Here is a 21,384-nt window from a genome sequence, read left to right on the forward strand (position 1 = left end):
GAGAGAGAGAGAGAGAGAGAGAGAGAGAGAGAGAGAGAGAGAGGGATGCATGTGAAGATAAGACTAGAGTTCATTTTTGTTTTACATCATTTTCAATGCAAACAAATTGGTTGTGAGATGGATGAGTTATTCATTTGGGTGTGTGTGAGTGTGTGTATGTGGTATGCGTGCGTGTGGTGCTTGAATGTTTGTGGCAGAGTATAAAACAAAATCAAATCATTACAACTTAAAATTTTCATTTTGCAAAAGACAACTGGTCAGATGTAGGACTAAAACATATTTGTAATTTTATTTAAAAAATGGAAAAATCATTGTGCATATCCACTGAAACTTGTACACATTAACTGCATCATCTTCCCACATTAACTTTTGAGGGACTTTTATTTTGGTAACAAAAAACCTGGCCATCTTTGCACCTTACCTGATGCTCTGTTCTCAAAAGCCACACCGTAACACTTCTCCAGGCCTTGTCGGAGCTGTCTGAGGACTTCCTCATACCAGTTTTCTCGGAACCACACCATCTGGCAATTGCAACCGTATTTGCATTTTAGTATGGGATTGGACAAAAGCTAGCATTTATAATTAAAATTTCAAAATCAGACCTATGGTGCTATTATATGATAACAAAAACCCTAAGTGGTCTCTGTGATCTTGCTTCATCTGAATGTTTCAAGAGAAGTTCATTTTCAAATATCCAATAATAAAACAGATCAAAGATCAAATCAAAATGAGACCACAGTGATAAGTAGTAACGCAACATTCAAATAAGAAATGTTTTAGAGTGCTAAATAAAAAGGATTCAGAACCTTACAGACATACAGTATACTTGAACAGTCTTATAAACACTGGCACAAACATAATCTATTACACCCAAGCCAAGACATAATTTTAAACACAGTAAGCCAAACACGAGGCAAAAGTTAGTCTTACAAACGTCATTTTAAACTATGTCATCATAAGTTCACAAGGCCAAAGTAAGCAGTTAGATATTGTTCACAAAAAATTCTCCTCAAAGGGATCAGGGAAGGACAAATACATTTAAGGCCAAATACATTTGCATGTTGTTTGTTTTAGTAGAGGTTTTACATTACTCGCAACTGCATAAGGTCATATAAGAGCCAGAAGATTAGAGGTGTTACAAGAGAGTAACAAACACAAAAAAGAAGGAGGGGAGATAAGGACAATAGATGTTCGATAGGAAAGAAGAAGCAAACCACACTAGAGCATCCGCCAACCACCCACACATTTGTATTTGTAGTGTAGTGTTCATCTCATCCCAGAACCTCACATCAGAGGCTGTATACATATTACATAATTGTAAGCGTGTTATGACCCAAATAACACAATCTAGATCATATGGAAAGGGGACTGCTTTGATCTTGTCTGTCAGGGCCAAGCCCTCCACTGAATGGAACCCAGAATTCTACTTGATGGAGATAAGATTTTAAAAAATCAAACCCTTCCCCATTAGGGAATTTGAACTCATGTCTTCTGCATGTGACCGATAAGAGCCTAACCGTTATACCACAAAAATCAGCCATTGCTGCCTCAGTTGAGAGTGTAGGTGTGTGCATATGTGTATGTGGGGTGGGGGTGGGGGGGGTGTTAAAGAAAGTTTTCCTCCTTGTTTATACTCTTTTTCTACTGCAAGCCGCTCCCAGCGGCTGGAGGTTGGAACCACTGAGCCAGTGAACCGCTCGGGCACATTCTTTTACAACGACTTCGCTATCAAATTACTTTTCGACAATTGCCGAAAAATGGTCTCTTACACCGGAAGTTCATTCCTTAGATGAAGAACTATCAAAATAGGTTTGCTAGTTTCGATTTTATGACCCATTTAATGATGTTTTTGTCATTTTAAAATTTAGCACCAAAAAAGGGCCCTGGCAAAGTCACCCACTAGTTGGGGCTGGGGGTTGACAGCTGCCCCCTCCACCCACACCACTTCTCCAGGCTCTCTGTTCTTATGCCTCCAACAGCCTTTGATGTAAGAGTCTTAGATGAAATGACCTCAACAAACAACCTCCCATTTACCTGGTCAACAATGACCTCCAGAGTGGACAGAACAGTGGGGTGGACGTCCCTCTGAATGGACATGATCTTGGAACACCTCCACATGGGCTCCGGCGCCTTGATTGGCCCTGACTCCGAGTTGCTGCTGGACAAGCCGGCTTTGTTCTGAGGGGCCGAGTTCTGGCCAGGGGTGGTGCTGGCCGCCTGGGGGGTACTGGAGCCGCTGGTGGAACTTGACAGGAAATCTGAAATCAAAAGTGAAAACGTTTCAACATTTAAAGATATCGTTTGGCTGGCTCATTTAAGTTAAGAGAGGCACATTAACACAGTAACATTTAGAGCTAGGGAAAAACAGGACAGAAACAACAGAGGAAAAGTACACAAGTTAGACCTACTCAAGGCACCCTCCAACTGTTTCTTGGGGGAAAGAGAAGCATATCGTCACCATAATGTTCACAAAGCACACGGTACAAGTAAGACAGACACAGAAACAATAAAGCCAAGGAAATGAAATAGGAACTTCAGTGATCTTCCAGCCACCTGCTTCGATATTCCAAAAAAGGCAATATTGTCCCCTTCCGAAAACAAACTACTATGCTTTCAACAACCGAAAGATGAAAAGATATGACAGAACAGGCTTTTCCCCTTTTAAAAATCTGGGTTTATGTGAATCCGAATATGGGTCTTTGGAAAGGAAAAAGAATTTTCACACATCAGATTTTGGGGGGCATCTAACAAATCTACCAAAAATGATGATACCTTAGTATCAGTAGCAAAATGCTACTAGCAGTAAAAATATTAGGAAAGTCTTGAACAGAGGAAAATATTTAGTAACTACTACCCTATGAGAGAGAGAGAGAGAGAGAGAGAGAGAGAGAGAGAGAGAGAGAGAGAGAGGGGGAGGGAGAGAGGGAGGGAGGGAGGGAGGGAGGGAGGGAGAGAGAGAGAGAGAGAGAGAGAGAGAGAGAGAGAGAGAGGGGGGGGGGAGGGAGGGAGGGAGGGAGGGAGGGAGGGAGAGAGAGAGAGAGAGAGAGAGGGAGAGAGGGAGATAGGGAGAGGAGAGAAGGAGAGGAGAGAGGGGGGAGGGAGAGGGAAAGGGAGCGGGAGAGAGATGCTGCAATGGAGGAGACTGATGAAGACAAAGAATACAGAGTTTTCAGAAATGAAGAGCTCAGAAAACAAAAGTAGAGAAAGGGAATGAGAGAAATGAGGCCGGAAGATGAGGACGAAGAGGAAAAGTGGGGGAAAAAAACCCACCCGAAAAAAGGAAAAGCAAAGAACAAAGTAAAGCAGAAATAGATGCAGCAGCAGCAGATAGTTTCTCTCTGAACGTGAGCAAGCAAGCTCTTCAACATGCTCACCTGACACAGAGCCTGCAGCCAATGAGGTGAGAAGCCCCTCCCCTACACTGGGGCTACTGGCTGATGGGGTGGGAGGGGCAGCACCTGGAGCTCCAGAAGATGACAACGAAGAAGACACTGATGTATCGGCATTGGTGGCTGGTGTGGAGCCAGATGGTGCATTGGTCGAACCTGTGGTGGTTGCTGTGGCCGTGCGGGAGGGGTCGATGCCGGCTTTCTTGTCTGTGGGGGAAAGAAATGTTTCCTCCGACTCACTCGCTGACAGACCCAAGAAGTTCAAATTTCATTTTTTCCCTCTACTACAGTAGTCTCTGCCTAAGATCCCAGTGCTTGGGAGCCAGGGAAATGCAGGATCTTAGCTTATGTACCAAGGAGAGAATCCACAGTGACTCATGGTCAGGCTTGCAAGTGGAAAAATAGTCTCCCCTTAAGCTAAAATGTGCTGACGTGACCCATGGGGTGAGTTTATGACTTATGGCGCGCAAAAAGTTGTCAACCTTGACGACCAATAACAATGGCATGAGGCATGATATTTTCATTCATCCAATCAAGAGTCCCAAGATCTAAATGCTTCTCCGCTTTACCTGGCTAAAACTTTGAGTTTTCCATCTGAGACCGAGTGCCTCACTCCTGTCGTAACACACCATTGTGTTGTGACCGAATCAATTAAAATTCAGTCTGCCTAACAAATTCCGGTACACAGAGATGCAAGTAAGACAACTGCTGCAATGGTCAGGAAAACAAAGGCACCGAATAGTTCACACTTCGATGCTATCACGTCTGATGCAGACCTGCATGCCCTACCCACTCAGCAAGTGATGCAAGTTCAGGTGGAGAGCTCAAATGCGAGTGCCAATGAGTTAACACCTCAATGTGAGGGGCAAACATTGTACTGTGTCATCAAGATTTACAATGATTGTTTTTATTCCGTAAATTATTATCTGAAATGCGGGATCTTAACCTAATGTAATCTTTCAGGTGGGAATCTATTAGGTGGGACTTTTGTGCAAAAAACAGCAGGATCTTAACGCGAACTGGGATTGTAAGCAGTGGGATCTTAGGCGGCGTCAACTGTGTAACCTGATGCGTTTTGGGTTTGGTCTTTGAGGGTAAGTAACTGTTGTCCTTTACAATTTGAGAGAGCATCGTTTGAGTTACATTTTTTGATAACTGAAAAAAATTTTGTTTTTAAAAATCTCAGCTGACCTGAAACACATTTTGACACGATGATGAATGAAACTCACAATATTCTCAAACTGATGGACCCATGGACTGTGTTCCATCTAAACTTTTTCAGACACGATAGTGATGCTTACCCAAGTTATGTAGAGGGTTCACTTTAGTAGAGGCTAGATAGAGGAAGGCTATTGGGATTAGTGACAGTGACCATTAAAGATATCTTATGAATTTTTTTTCACTGTTCAGTATGGTTTTATTGCCCTTTTGCATGCTAAGTTCCTATGTTAAGTGGTGAAAAATAAGATAACAATGAGCGATAAGTTCCTATGTTAGGTGGTGAATAATAAGATAACAATGATCGATAGCAATTACTGCCAAAATGCCTGGCTTTCTTTGGACTTTGAGCCATAAAGTTCCTGGCAGCACTGTTTTCACTCCCAAGTGAACATTTTCACAAGAGGACATTTTATCGATGCTAAGTGTTTTATTGTAATTACTGCTCAATCGACTCAATATAAGACAATTTCTCCTTCTACCAGCCAAAGCCAACCAGAGCTGGACAGGACTATCTTTTTTCTTTTTTTGATGAAAAAAAAAAAAGACACACCTCAGCAGAAAAATATAGACGCTTGATGTGAAGAGTGTAACTCCTACACCATAGATGTAGATAAGGGGTGTGGAGTCCAGAGGTAAAGTAGGTTCCAGCACATTTTCAGTCTGATAATGAATGTCCCAAAAGACTCATTTGAGTTCTGTGTGTCAATTGGCTATGTAAAAATAAATCAGGAACTTTTCGGACCCTGTGGATTGCTTGCGTGTGAACTCAAAACTTATGGATTATATTGTCCAATACATCTTGTATTAAGAAAACTTTTATACCTTGAGCAATATGACAAGCACACAAAAGATCAAAATATAAATAAATGTCTGAACTTAGCCATAATATGAAAAATTTCAGAAATCTGGATATCCAGATGTAGGAAAATTGGCATCTCTGTGTATTACCGTACTTCTCATCAAGACAGCTTAACTTACATTATTTTTTAGGTATGTGAAACAGAGGAGGTACTGGCCAAACACACATTAAAAAAGAAAAAGCATTTAAAAATGTTCATTATTTGTCAACTAAAACCATTCCTCTAGCAGTGACTGTTATCATCGACAGTTCTGGCAAGCGGCACTCACGTCTCTCTCGCTGCTCCAGTTTGAGGGTGAAGTAGAGCGTGCGGATGGGGAAGTAGACGGCCTGCGGGTACATACGCCCGATGGTGGTCAGTACGTTCATGATCAGCTTTCCCTCCTTCCTCACCAGGCAGGTTAACAGCTGGGGGATCCTGAAAGGTCGTTCAAATGTCATGCACACAGGCTCGTTTTTTGGGGAGGTTATAGGAAAAAATACACGATGTCAAAGGTTGCAGACACAGAGAAGAAGAAGGTCGCAGTCTAACGAGAAAAAGGTTATTGAATGTATCAGATACAGAAAATACAGCTTGGTGGGCTGCTGTTTAAAAAATAAGACGAAGGTCATTTGGGTTGCAGGCTTGAGAAAAGATAAAGGACTCTCTCTCCCTGTCCCCCCCCCCCCCCCTTCTCTCTGTCTCCCTCTACATTTGGTAGCAGTTCAAAGAAAAGATGAGGGTAACTGGAATGTCAGTAAAAGAAAAGATAAGGGTTGGGAGGTTATCATTTTTTAAGCTTTGTAGGTATCGCTTTTGGCTACAATACGGATAACCCTAGTATGAATCCACAACAAGACATTCAAAAAGTTGCATTGATTGGGGAAATTCCAAGGCTCTCCACTCAACTGGCTCAGTCAATTCGGAGACAGAGCAAATGAGAAAATTTGTTGTTTAAGTGACCATGCAGTTTTTTAAAGGGCCAGTAACTCTTTAGATGACAGACAACAAGGTGTCGAAACGCTTAATATGAAGTGGGTGTTGCCCACACAAAAACTCCCATGAACCATCTACTCACAAAAGCAGACTTTTGTTAGGCATATAATTGTCAATCTAGAATCTCACCATTCCACAGGAGACAGAGATCTTAAACCACTACAATGCAATGGAATAAGAAAATAAGAAAGAGACCCCCCACCCCCCCAAAAAACAAACCAACAACAAAAAAACCCAACAAACAACAACAAAAAAAAAAAAAAAAAAAAAAAAGCCATAATGGTTGTGCAGTACCATGGCAACCACTGGATGGCCGGAATCCCCTGGTGGTGCTTGTCCAATGTGGTCGCGATGGTCAGGTTCTCATCATCGTACGTCAGCAGCCAGATGGCCTTAGCCAGGTACTTCCTGGTGCGGCCCTCGATGGCCGAGCGGCAGGCGTGCAGGTAGCAGATGGTGGCTCCTTCCCCAGTCTCCATCACTCTGGGTGGCCGGGCATTGTAACGAGAGGAGTTCAAATACTCAACACTATGGCAAAAGCAAAAAGTCTCCAATAATTGCTTTCACAGAATAAAGACCAGCATTGATCACTCCTGCTCTCCAGCTGTTTTATTAATATTATACAGGTAAAGCAGAGAATAACTCTACAGCTAATATTCATTACAATCAGAGAACAGACACCGACTTTTTTATCTTTAAAAGTGGGCTATTCTTCAAGAGTAAAGAGAACCACATTGACATTTTAGTTTAGTAAAATTGACATAATACCACCAATAAGAACAGGGAAAAAGTAAAGACGTTATTTGTAAAGGAGATGCCCTTCAGCAAACCCAAGAGAATAACTCTTAAACTAATATTAACTAAAACCAGAGATAAGAGACTGCCTTTCTTTCTTTCGTATAGACAGGGTTTCTTCGTTTTTGACCTTCACACACATCACAAAGTGGAAACTTTCCATGTGATGAGCTAACACCTGCAGTAATGATCAATGCAAGTCGAAAATAACAGGTTATAAACAAAAGCAGAGGGTGACAAAAAAGACACAGAAACTCCAAATCCAACTATTCAGATTCAGAAGCCTTAAATCTACTTGGCTGGTTAACCAACATAGACTCTCCCCCCCCCCCCTTCCAATAAACCCCTCCCAAAAAAACCCTGATCAACTCAACAGACTTAAATAAAGCCATAGAAACACCAAATCTACACCACTAGAGTCAGAAATTCCAAATCTGGGTGAAACAGCAAACAGATTTAACCCTGCCACAGAAACCCCCCAATCTAAAAAAAAAATAAAAATCTATTTTACCTGAATCAGACCCTTCCAACTTGCTTCAGAAACCTCAAATCTACCCACTTTACCATAAATCTATTTGGTGAATCAATGAAGACACAACAGCTCCACATAAATCCTCCAAATCTACACAACCCCATTCAGAAACGCCAAATCTGTCGCACTTTATCAAGAAAAGACTGAAAGGCAGAGGCCAGAGGTCGGAGGTCGCACCTGTCACGGGTGAAGATGGTCTCTAGGTAGTCACCCCACAGTGCCCAAGCGTTGACCAGACAGTCATGGAGCTGCACAGCGGCCGAGAACACCTTGTTGGCCTCCTCCGAGCGGCTGAGGTGCTGCAGGAAGTATCCCTTCATGGCGTAGAGCTCTGCCATCATCTCCTTGGTGAAGAACTTGAGGTTGGTCACTTCAATTACGTCCAGGCCCTGGGAATACCGAGTAGACTTTAAAAAAAAAAGAGGCATGTTTTTCTTCAATTCATCGGCTAGGTGCATTACGTGTGCAGCACTTGGTCTGGTGATAGGCTTTATTGTTTTTGTTTAGAGTCTAGAGAATCACATTGACATAACAGTTATTTAGTACTAGGAAAAAGAAACAGCAGAAGGAAGGAGAAGAAGTAAGCCCTTCTAGTGGTGTCCTCCTACCACTTGCCTGGTGGTAGAAGAAGAAAGCAATGCCCGTACACAGCGATAAACACTTCACCAGACCATTTGAGCACAGATAATCACATACAAGAGTTATTTCACCTAAGAGTAACATTCCTTTTCTATCTTTAACCCTCAGGGTTACTGACAGCTATTATTTGAACCAGACAATTGACCTTTAACCTTTCACTGACCTCAGTGAATTCGCTCTTGTTGAGTGAGGTGCCCATGTGCATGTAGCACTTGACCTGCTGTCGAACCTTCTGGAAACAGTCCAGGACTGGGACACTTGTGATGTTGTGGATCCTGAGGAGAGATGAAGGGGAGAGGATGAGGCGTTGATAACATAGAATCTGTACACACCTGTTGTCAAAGCAAACATTTTTTTCGGTTGTTTTTAACTGAGAATCAGTGCAGAAATGCAATCAATTACCTTTTAATTTTCCTTTAAAAAAAGACCATGTTAGAGCCTGTGAGTTCAACACGAAAGGGAACTTTGCCATTCCCATTGATTTTAATCTGGACAAAGTACATCTTTTTTTCCCCCCAAGTCGGTCTTGTTCTTTTTTCAAGGTAACAAAGACCAAACATTATTAAGAAATTTCTCTTATATGAGAGCATGCAAGCAGTTTTCGATTAGGAGCGTATAGCTATCCATCACAACTTCCCATATAACAAACCGCCCACAGGCTATGGGTGTTTCTAACTGGCCAGAGAGTACTGAGAAAGTCCTAGCCAGCAACACACACTCATATGAACATACAAAATAGTCAGAATAATAGACTAAAAAATGACAGAAAGGCCTGCAGTGACTTTACTCCAAGGGTATATCATCAGTGTATACCCACAAGAGCTTAAGTCATTTTATGAGGTTTTGAGCAAATAAAACAAAAACAGTAGGCCCTAATTACAAGATTGGGTCCTGATAATTATTTTTCATATCTTTTGATGTCTTTATTCAAATTGGCTTCATTTGGAAACCCCAAGAATTTTATTTGAGCCATTGTGGAATGAAGCTGAATATATGAAAACATTATTAAAAAGCAAACAGAAGACACCTTAACCTTTCTGCACAGTGAAAAGACACAACTTTCTGTATGTGCATTCTGCATTGTCTGTTTCACATAACAGGCTAAAACAGTACCTTTACATATGCAGCTGAGACCTGTGTCAATAAATAATAATAATGCTTACAGTAAGGTCTTATTACACAAATTTATACATATATTTTTAGAATTCTTCCTCCCTTAAACTTTTGCAGAAGAAGTAAAAAATTTCCACTGTATCAATTTTTACTTTTTATCTTCAAACATACTTATACAAGTATCTACATTTCTTATGCATAGCAGTTCCTTTCCACATCATGACTTCGAAATAAAATCACAGAGATACAGCATCTGATACAAGCATCACATGATGAACCATGCCAGTAAATCAAGACATGTTTACAGTCTTATCCTTACTTGCTTAGCGAGTCGAGGCTCACACCAACCAGACCATGTTTGCGAGCAATCTTGCCAAAGTGGATGATGGACTGGGCTGTGGCATGCACTCCCAGCATGGAATTTGAGTTCTGAGAAAAAGATGTTACCATCATGAAGTAAGATCAAATAAAAACCACGACAACAGCACTCGTAAAAAACAAAAACAAAACAAATCCAAATACCTTTAATAATGATGAGAACAAAATTCTGGAAAAAAACCAAACAACTTTACTGATAAATTTTATTAGCACAAGCCTGAACTAACATAAAATTATTCCTTTAAAAAAGGAAAAACTGACACACAAAAGCAGGAGAACCACTACTAACAAGGTTGCATAAAAACAGTTGTTGATATCACGGACAGAATATTCTACTTTCTTCATTTCAGTTAAGTTCTGAGTAAAGAGAAGCACCTCGACAAAGACAGTCATTTAGTGCAGGATAAAGCAAAACAAGACAAGACAAAAAGAGGGAAAGTAAAGAAGTGGGATCCAACAACAGCATTCTCTAAGCTGTGGTAAAGGTGTACTTTTAAGTAAATACAGAATTCTATCCTTAGATTCCCAAATACTACTTCATTATATTACAGGAGTAGGCTAGCCATGTGAAGGAAAATACTACCTTAGTTTTTTTTGCTTGCAGTTAAGCATTTTTGTTTTATTTGTTTGAGTAAATAGAACCACTTTAAAAAAATGATGGCATTCAATGCAGAGGAAAAGCAAAAAAGACAAACAGAAAAAACAGAGGGTAAAGAAGAAGTTGAACTTATCAAGACGTGTTTTCCTTTGTTTCAATAAAAAGAAGCACACTGAAACAATAATGGCCTTTCATTGCTGAGAAAAAAAAGCATGAAAGACACAAAAACACCAGAGGGAATGGAAAAAGATAAGCCTATCAGGGGTGCTCTCCAGCCATTAATCCCTGTCAGCTACTCCTACCATACTTACATTGTCACTGCTCTGTTGGTTCTCAAAGTGAGAGATGATGAATTGGTAGTGATGCTGTCTCCACGTGAAAATGTCACTCCAGTGAGACAGGTCATCTGATATCATTGGCAACCGATTCCTGAATGAAAACAGGAGCTAATCATGTAAAACATCTACCACACACTAAAATATCATTGACCAATCACATAATAGGTCTAAGACATAAAAGACAGTGCATCTTTATTCTTAATAATCCATTACATTTGTGCAAAACAAGATTTCCCCTTAGTAGAACAGATATTAAAAAAAATACAAATACATTTTCTAAACTGAAATCATACACTTGTTTTATTGACCCCATGGACAAACTTGATTTAAAAAATGGCATAAAACTGTTCTATTTACACACATCATCATGATGCACAAGATCACACTAACGCACTGTCTCTCCAATATGGCATTTCTGGTTGTTGCTACTAAGCAGTGCCCTCTTCATTTTTTAGAAAGGGTTGCAGTGTCTAGATTTTTACGGCACTTGCAACACAATAAGGTCATTTAAGTGCCGAAGATTAGAGGTCTTACAAGAAAGTAACAAACATAAAAAAGAAGGAGGGGAGAAAAAGACGATAGTTGTTTGATAGGAAAGAACGAGCAAACCACACAGAGCACCTGCCAACCACACAGAGCACCTGCCAACCACCCACCGTGTGTCTAGTTCAAGGACACATTCCAGTGACACTACCTAAATGCCATTTAATCCATAAATGCCTGACATTAACAACAAAAACAATAATAACAACAGCAGCAACAACAACAAAATAAGAAACAGGTAGATGATGGCGACTGTCTTTTGAAAATGATAAACTCAGCACCCAGCAGAACATGAGGCTTCCACAATAGTAACAACAACCACAAACAGCAGCAAAGGAAAAAAAGACAGAAATAAGGTTTTGGCCTACTTTAAAAAATGTAAAACTCTGTGTATCTGGCAGAGAATAAGACTTCAACAACAACAATGCCAAGAATAACTATAGTGAACACTCCATTAGCTCATTTGGAATCATGCTGGACTATGGAGCGGACGCCCTGGATTTGAATCTCAGAATGGGCGTTCTTGAACTTGGGTCGTTTTATAGAGTTTTCAAGGCTCTCGACCCATTTGGCTCTTCTTTTGGAGACGGACGTTAATTTTGGAGGTCTCGCCTCTTAAATAAAGTAATAGTGTTGATAGGGGCATTAAATCCCTACACTTACTTGTCTACAGCGACCACAGCAACAAGAGAAAAACCAACAAAATAACAACAGCTACAACAATGCTGGCAAAGGAGAAAAAAACCACCAGATCAGGATGGGACTTACTTCCAAGTCTTGACGATAGCCTTCATGTCGTGCACGCTGGTGCTGCGTGCTATGCTGGCTGGCTGAAGACTCTGGTTGATTTGAGCTGCCTCTTGAAGCTCCATGATCATCTGAGCTGCCTGGGGACATTGAAAATGGAATTGTAAATGTTTTATGCTTCCATCGACACAATTTAACTCGTTTGGGAAGCAGGCCGCTTCGACTCTCTCCGTCAGTGCCTACCCGAGCCAAATGGGATAAAACGTCCAAGAAGATAGATGTAGATTGGATATTCGATTTTTAAAAAGCTTCCCCTACAGAAATTGAACTTGTCTTCTGCAGTGACAAAGAGCTGAACCTGTACACCTCAGACCACAGTTTGGAGAGATCAACAATCATGTACACCAAGTAGTACAAGCCACAATATCACTTACGTTATATATGCCGAAACACAACACGACAACCTCCCCTCCACCACAAGAGAAAGGTATGTTTCTTTTCCTTGCATAAACAAAAGCATACTGATGCGGAAAAGGTCATTTAGTGCAGGGAGCAGGTAAAAAGTAAGATGGACAGAGAGAGGCAAAACTGGGGGGAAAAACAGAAGTAAGACTTACTGGTGGTGCCAAGACACATAATGATAACTATAACGTTTTTTCACCAAAGAGAGATGTGTGTTTTGTTCTAGTTTGAATAAAGAGATGCACACTGGCACAAAAATGGTAATTAAGGGCTGTAAAAAAAACAGACAGAAAGAACAGAAGGAAAGAACACAAGTACCCCCTATCATTGATGCCCTCCATATACATTATAGAGAGAGATGAATAAGTAAAAACCGCCTACAACAACTACGGTTTGGGTAAATACCTCTATAAGCACTGTCAGGTTATTTAGGATACACGACTTCACAATTCAGCATCTATATTATTTGATAGGACAAAAACAAGAGGGTACAGAGTTGTACAATTGATTAAACACAAACAAATAGATCTAACCATTAAATATCCTCTTTTGAATTTCTCCTAATATTGAAATCGGATAGTATTTACTTACTTATATCCTGATAGTCAATGATTGACTGATAAGAATAAAAGCATTAACACCAGCTTCAAGATCATTGTGCTAGGGAATTAATAAATTGGGTAATCTTCATTGTAGTTGTGCATAACAGTGTTAAAAGCAGGTAAACCCATACCTGAGTTTGGTTAGCAAGCTATTTAGAAAAACTTACCTGTAAATATTGCACATGAATCTGACCCACAATGCTTGGGAGTCGCCGCCATTCCTTGATCACTTGGTTCCCACAAGTCTCCACCAAACGCTCGATCTATCGAATTCACATGATACAAAAAAGTGTCTTCACAACAATGGCAAATAGTTTCTTCAGAGATTAACTAGATGTACATCTATCATGGAGCATAAAGCAGCTAAAAATACAATTAGACACAATACTATCAGCTAGAAAACACTACAGACTATGGGATCAAAGAAAAACTCCGATATACAATTATCATGTAGGATAATAAATCGCAACACCACAGACCACAGAAGGCTTGTTGCTAACAACAAATGCCTATTGTTTAATCGACTTCATCTGCCTGATCAGACTGGAATGGGCCAGGTCAGGTAATAGCGCTGGCCAGAACTCTACATCAAATACACCTGAAGTCCATTAGGACCCTATAGATTCGGTGCAAAGAAAAGACAGGACACCACAATGTCATGTGACATGCCGTAGACTTCAGATTGGCTGATAGTCATGACTTTCATCAAATGCATCTGATTGTGACTAAGACTATCAAGCCTTTTTGAATTTGAAGAATTTCGCCCTCAAATAAATCAAACAAAAAATTCGGATTTGATGAAATTTTCTGCAGTGTGCACTTGGTGTAACTCATTGCCCTTGGCATATCAGCCTGGCTAACATCACAGACTCCTAAATAACTATAACATTTAAGCATTACTTCACATGGGAAACATTGTAATGAAGAGAAAAGACAAATACTTTAGCGAAGCATGAGCAAAATGTTTGGAATAAAACATTGAAAAAAGGAATTTTCATTAACTTCTATCATAGGCTACTATAATCCCTTCTCGACTCTATATCACATTTTTTCCTATCTGGCGAATAAGCCAACACGTCACTGACACAATGCCATTCGCCATCTTTCAACATGCAAGGACTACAATGATGGGTGTCAATTATCTTATCGTTAGTGTCATTACACAATTGTTTAAGTTCTTTTTTTCAGGTTTCTTGAAGTTGGAATTGAAAATGCAAGATATTTGTTTTCATATCCTGGACATAGGAAGCTTTTCCTTCATGCACTAAAAATTCAGTTAATTATTGAGATATTTTCCTTTTTACTCAAATTATATGATTGATAAAGGTAAGCCTTAAAAAAAAAAGTTAACTCAAAAAAGACTTCCGCATTTGTGTTATGACTGAAAATACATTTTTTTAAAAATGTGGAAGGTGAAAATCTGCCTAAAACTGATTAGTCACCACAAAAAGGTTAAGCAAAACAAGATGAAAAAGATTACCTGCTGTGAGTTGAGATGATGCTCCTCAGAGTTGCAGATGGCCAAATATCCTCGAAACAGGTTAATTTTCCACTGCTGTTCTCGTTTGAAGTTGCCTTCCACCTGCAAGGAAAATCAAGGCAACTGTCAATTTGAAGAACTGGCTAAAGTCATGTGTGTTCAAGTCTTTGAAGACATACACAATAACAGGAATAAAAAAAAAACTGCAGGGTGAATTCCGCTGAGGGGAACAAACTACAAACTACAACTCACTTTACCTAGGGGATAAACCACAAACCACTTTATTCAAGGAAACAGAAAACAAAGCACAACACATTCAACCAGGAAAATAAATCACAGACCACAAAACCACACTACTTTCACTACAGGGGGAAACAACCCACTACTCATTCTACCAAAGGAACCAACCACAAACCACTCCATGAAATGAACAAACCATACAACTCACTCTGCAGAAGGAAAGAACCAAAGACTACATTACTCACTCTTCCATCATTTTACTAGAAGAATGAACCACAAACCAAACTGTTCACTCTACCGAAGCAAAGAACCACAAACCACAGACAAAACTACTTACTCTGCCGAGAGCGTCCTTCATGAGGGGCCAGTTGGGAACCCTCCACGCACACTCTAGGATGAGCTCGGGTATCACATTGCCGCGGGAGTTGGCATACTCTAGCAGTGTCTCCCATTGGTTCATTTCCTTAGAGCATCTGGGGGAACAAATCAGGAGATCCTCAGCTTCACAAAGAGGTGAAAACAATTCGAGCCAATGCGTCAGAAAGACTAGAGATGGAGGCATTGGTTATGAACAAACGTTTTAAAGAAATCTCTGTGTCATTTACTGGTCATGTACATTTTAAATGATAAAATTTAGTTAATGGGCTCATATCACTAAAAACAAGGTTCTGCTCATGAACTCATTTTGTAAATAAGAAGCCCAAAATGGTGTCTTACAAATGTATTAAATGCAAAACTAGAAACAATGAACCCAAATTATTCACATTGCCAGAAACATTTTCAATCATGACAGTGATCAGACTTGGAAAACCATAGAAATTAGACATTATAGTACCTGCATTGACAGAGTGCCTGATGATTTTACCAGCACCTAACTTTATTCTTTTACACAAACTAATATACGTTTATGAAGTTGTGAAAATATACAAATATCTTGACACTGAAAAGATCACAGGACTGACAGTCTCACTGCATTTCAGCCCCTTTTCAGCACAGTGCTGCTTTTACAAATCTGTTGAGTCTTTAAAAAATTCTCAAAAAAAGCAGGAAAGGGGTCACAGTAGGACTAAAATAACTACGTAATAGTGACAGACAGTTAGGGTGAGCTATAAGACCCCTATAGCTCTTTACCGTGAAGCTACAAGTAACACTCACTTGATCCAGCACTCTTCAATAAGTTTCAGCTCCATCCACCCTTCTCTCGGAGTGGGTGATGTGTTGTGGTCCATTCTGATCTTGGACATAACCTGGAAGTGCACAGAGACAAAACATTTAAAAAAAAAAATGATGACACAAAATATTATTCTTCCCTCAACTCCACTTTAGACAGAGACAAAGATGGGGGGAGGGAGGATAGAATCAAACTCAGACAAAAAATCAGTTATGTATTATCCCACATGGAAATTAAAGCACATCTTTACATCCTCAGCGTGCAGAGGTGAGGAGTCCAATCATTTTACCACAAACACTTGTCGAACAGTTTCATATGAAGAGAGTAAGATACACAAATGAGAAAATTAATTGGCACACAATCATGCTGTTTATCTATAGGCACCATAAAAAAATCTTGTAAAAGTGCAACAAACCCCTTCAAACGTGGTCTGAGCCTGCTCAAAGAAGCCGTGCTGCATGTAAGCAAGAGCTGTGTTGGTCTCTGGGTACTTGGCTCTCTTCTGCCACAAGCCTGAGAACATATCCTCTTCCTTCAGGAGGGCATAAATCTCACACAGGCAGTCCATGGTTTCCTGGAACAACAATAGGGTGTCAGAAAATTGTATGTGGGTAGTCCTACAACAGAAACAGATACTTGGGACGAAGCCTGCTCAGTTCCATGACTGATTTTTTTTTTGGTGGGGGGGGGGCTCTCATAGTCAAATGGTCCCTGGTTCAAAACCCGCCATACATTTTCTTTTCTATTTTTTCCTCCACTCCCATTTTTTAATCCTGTTCAGTCAGATGCTATCATCACACTTTCTTCTCACAACCCTCCATGCTCCTCTCTCCCTTCCTCTTAAATCGCTCTCTACTGCTACTCCTGGCCCCTTCTTACTGCTGTACTTCAGCCACATTCCTGATCTTTTGTTGGTAAGTTTGAACACCTACAATTCTTGGATAATGGTGAAAACTTTCAGAGGTCTAGTGTGCAGGTTGGGCACGTTCAAGATCCCTTAGTGGCCCTAAAATCTATGAGTACGCTTTGGTCACCACCTGAGCAAAATTAAAAAACAATTCCCACCAAAACTGAAAATATTCTAGTCAGTATAAAATAAAGAAGTATGTTTGAAATCAGAATGTGGCTGCCCGAAGTCAAGGGGCCTTATGAAGTGTGGAAAATGGTTACATAGGTAAACTCAATTGCACTGCAGGTTGAAGAACCCATGAGATCTAGCAGGGGAATGCAAAGAAGAAGTTTCATGACAAATTCCTTGCCCATCCAGCGCCGAAATGTATCTTTCTGTACTCCAATTCTCGTAACACTTTTTACAATTTTGAACATGCATAACACGAAAACTCCCACATAAGAAACTACGTTTCTCAAGTCATAACCAACAAATTATCTTCACAATGTTCTTAACATTTTCTGCATTAAAATACCTGAGCTGATTCATCCCCTACAGCAACAATAGGGGAAAAACAATGCTTAAGAAAAGAGTAATAGAGGAACTAAAATGACGTTTGTGGAAATGAACGTAAACGAACACATAGAAGAATTAAATCAAGCTTAGAGAGGAACCAAAACGAACTTAGAGAGGAATTCAAACCAACATACAGAGAAATTATAAGGATCAGAGCAGAGAGAAGAGTTTTAAAATTCAAAACATCCAGAGAAACTACAATCATCAGATCACAGCGAGGAATTAGCAGAAAACATACAGAGAAAATAAAATAAACATAAACATAGAAAGGAACTTGCACAAGTACAGAGGTGAGCTAGAGCTAAATTAACCATAGAGAGTCAAGTCCTTCGTCACTTCATCATGTTCCAACAACGTTACCTGTAGAGGCGCGGCCGGCTGGGGTTCGAAGTCATACTCGTTGACGGCGAGCCTGGCAATGCCGGGGATAGGGTTAGGGTCATCAAAGGCAGCTGCCTCCAACAGCAAACAACTTCTGTGCCACAGGTTGTGGGTGCGTGCCAGGTACTGAAACATCAGGTATTTACATTACTTCTCGCATACATGAGGTACACCAGGATAAGTTTGAAAAAAAAAGTATATCATTGAAGAAATAGTAATTTAGTGCAGGGATAGAGAAAGATAGACAGACAGAGACAATAGAAGGAAATTGCTTGTTTAAATAGAGAGAAGTGCATCGACACAATTACAGTCATTTACTGCTAAGAAAGAGTAAGACAGAGCAATATTACAGAACTAGTTCCTTTCGAAATAAGACACCCTGCACTTTCAATTGTTGAGCAACTATTTTCAGTTAGCCCGGTTGACAGACACTCATGATAAAATCACAGAAAGTCTAAAGCAATTATGCTCATGATAAAACATCAAAAAGCTTCTGTCAACAGATGCTCATAATAAAATCTTGGAAAATGTTGGTCAACAGATATCCAAGATAAACTCTCTTAGAGGGTCTTGGTCAACAGACTCTGATAAAAATATCTCAGAAGGTCTTACTAGAAAGACATACCTTGAGACCGCAAGCCTTGATGGGTATGGGTGGCACGCACAGAGCTATGCCCTCCACCAAAGTGTGCACAGCGCTGGGGTGGCAGTCTCTCTGGTTCACGTGCGAGCCGCTGGTCAAGAAAGGCACCAGCTCTTTTCTGAGACGCTGTTGGGAGAGGTGACAACAATTTAGTATAGTTTCAATAAGTTTTATGGCATTTGCAGCACCATTAGATTGTATAAGTGCTGAAGATGAGAGGTATTACTAGACAGTAGGATACAAATAAAAGAAGGAGAGATAATAACCAAAGATGTTTGATAGGCAAGTAGCTGCTCTGGTACCCTCAGCATGACAGCCTAGAGCTGAGGCCTTTCACCATCATGTATTGCTTTCCACTGTCACTAAACTTGTGAATAACTGAGGAAAGTCTTGCTGTCACTTCTTCCGAATATATCTACTTAATAGAAATAAATATTTTAAAAAATTATAAATTCCACTTAACCCTTATGAAATTTGTTTTACATTGACATACATACATACACACATACATTACTACATAAATACATGAGAATAATTCACAGTAACAGAAACATAGGCAATCTACACATCATTGCTGTTCGACATATATATATATATATACTAGCTGGGTACCCGTTCGATGAATGGACTCAAAAGAATCGATTGTCAGGTAATTGTGGAATCAGTGTGCACTGCTTGTGAACGGAAGCCTCAATTGTTTACATTGGCGTCTTAGAAGACAGATTTTCCCAAGATTAGAACTAAGTGGAACTAATGAAAACTGAAAATTAAACTGCAGTGACTTCAGACTCCATAATATAACTATAACTGTGCACCCTTTAAATGATTCTGAACAATCATTAATTTTTTCAAATTCGAAAGTTAAGTGGTTCTGAAGTTTAAGGCGATCAAAGTGACGAACTTTCACAAATACAATATATCTGTATTGATATATATGAAGGAGTTAAAAAAGCACACGAAGGAGACATTCTAATTTTTTCTTCTTCTAATGTCGTCACGTAGGACAAAACATGGGGGGGGAAAAAATGTAAGCGTTCTTACTCCATACTGACGTAATTTAGATAAAACACATGAGCGAGAACTCATCTGAAGGATAACAAAACACATGAACAAGTTAAGAAAACACAATCACATGTCGACAAAGCACATACTTCCTGCTGCTTCTCATTGAGTATCTTCCAGATGCGTGGGAAGAGGTCAAGCCAGGTGGTGTGAGCCAGGTCAGTGGAGCTGTGGGCCAGCTGGCAGAGGCTGTCCAGGTACTGGAACGTCTGAGGATTGACAGGTACGAATGATCATTATTAATATGACCCTCACTTATTAAAACAAATAGGAAGGGACAAATTCCGTCTGCTACATTTGAATTTACATAAAGACCTTGAATGCCTTGAGTTTACTGGAAAAATAGAAGACGAAACGTGCAGAGGTAGACCAAAAACAATTTGCTTAGAGAACTTGAACAGAGGGGTGACGGGGAAAGATCAGAATAATATAGGCTTTAAAAGAGCACAGGGCAGAGAAATAAATGGCAAACTACGACAGCGAATGTCTGTTTCTGATCTGGCACTTCATAAAGAGGGTGATGATGATTGTCAAAATGACTGGCTTACTAGTACAAAGTTGACCAATACATAATAATAATAATTGCATTTATATAGCGCATATCCACACTCTACAGCATGCTCTATGAGCTTTACAACAACTATTACCCTAGCAGACCCTAGTACACTCAGAAACATTCTCAGCTTCCCAGAAAGCACAGAGCAAACTGCAGATTACACACACTCCCCACCTGGGTGAAGTGAATTTTTTTTTATAAAGTGCATTTCCCAAAGACATAACGTTGGGTCACTGCTGGGATATGAACTCATGACCTTATGGTTGCAAGTCTGAGAGCCTAACCACTCGGCCACTGATGCTACAATTATTACTCATACTGACTTAACGCTCCTGATCTAAAACTTGACCAAAATAAGTTCTCTTCTCCAGGAAAATATTAACAGAAATGATTATCAAATACATTATTATGATTATCCTTCATGTGCTTATCTAAGAATCTTTCTTTCTTGCTTTACTCCTGTCCGATATATTTATGCACAACTGTCATTTCACTACATATTCCTCGCCTGCAAATCCATCATTTTGGGAATATCATACATTCTTGTATATTATATCTTGCCATGGAATTATTCATTGAAATCACACTCACATCTGCCCTCAAGAAAATAAGAGCTAATTTTGATAAACCGTAAACAAGAAAGTATTCCTTTTTACTCCCTACATATCTATAGACAGTCAGGCACCGATGGGCCATCTCCTAGGTAGCCTATTTGAAAAGAGAGGCCAAATATTGTTTAATTTAACAAACTCAAAATTTCATGTCAGTATTGCATGCATTTTTTGTTAGTTTTTGTAAGAGTGTTACGGCGCATGCATTTCTATTCCCTAAATTTTTGCACCAGTTATTGAGATAATGTATTTAACTCTTCTTTGGAACATAGATGAAAACCAGGTGATAGAAAAATTTAGAACCACTTCCCACCTTCACTTCTCGACAAGTCTCTAGGAACTTGGTCTCCCTGTTGATTAGGGTTTTCAGGCTTTGACCAGTTTCTTTCTTTGGAGCCTTGGACGATGTTGACTCTTCTCCCGACTCTGATGTCAGCTCAAGATCCATGTCATCCTGGGCAAAAAAACGGTTTTATAGATGAGGAAAGATAAACTAAGACAAATATTCTAGACCCCACCTTGGCCGAGAGCTATCTTTATCATACCAATTGACTCAAGGCAAATGTCTGAGGAAATGACCCCC

General features: G+C 39.9%; 1 protein-coding gene across 6 annotated transcripts in view; it reads right to left on the reverse strand.

Annotated features, from left to right (window-relative positions):
• The window catches only part of LOC101858114 (transformation/transcription domain-associated protein), a 110,515-nt gene that overhangs the window by 13,451 nt on the left and 75,680 nt on the right, over positions 1-21,384 (reverse strand). For all 6 annotated transcript variants that reach the window (XM_035970456.1, XM_035970455.1, XM_013084050.2 and 3 more), the window contains 19 exons: positions 21,115-21,255; positions 19,724-19,843; positions 18,555-18,698; positions 17,909-18,055; positions 16,499-16,657; positions 16,068-16,159; positions 15,250-15,385; positions 14,673-14,774; positions 13,360-13,455; positions 12,150-12,268; positions 10,812-10,929; positions 9,844-9,953; positions 8,575-8,686; positions 7,950-8,161; positions 6,740-6,928; positions 5,739-5,887; positions 3,375-3,596; positions 2,035-2,258; positions 422-521 (listed from right to left, as the gene is read on the reverse strand). In XM_035970456.1, coding sequence (XP_035826349.1) covers positions 422-521; positions 2,035-2,258; positions 3,375-3,596; positions 5,739-5,887; positions 6,740-6,928; positions 7,950-8,161; positions 8,575-8,686; positions 9,844-9,953; positions 10,812-10,929; positions 12,150-12,268; positions 13,360-13,455; positions 14,673-14,774; positions 15,250-15,385; positions 16,068-16,159; positions 16,499-16,657; positions 17,909-18,055; positions 18,555-18,698; positions 19,724-19,843; positions 21,115-21,255 — 2,692 coding nt within the window. The remainder of the gene's footprint in view (positions 1-421; positions 522-2,034; positions 2,259-3,374; positions 3,597-5,738; positions 5,888-6,739; positions 6,929-7,949; positions 8,162-8,574; positions 8,687-9,843; positions 9,954-10,811; positions 10,930-12,149; positions 12,269-13,359; positions 13,456-14,672; positions 14,775-15,249; positions 15,386-16,067; positions 16,160-16,498; positions 16,658-17,908; positions 18,056-18,554; positions 18,699-19,723; positions 19,844-21,114; positions 21,256-21,384) is intronic.

Source organism: Aplysia californica, unplaced genomic scaffold (genome assembly GCF_000002075.1).
Source record: "Aplysia californica isolate F4 #8 unplaced genomic scaffold, AplCal3.0 scaffold00269, whole genome shotgun sequence".
Classification (NCBI taxonomy): domain Eukaryota; kingdom Metazoa; phylum Mollusca; class Gastropoda; order Aplysiida; family Aplysiidae; genus Aplysia; species Aplysia californica.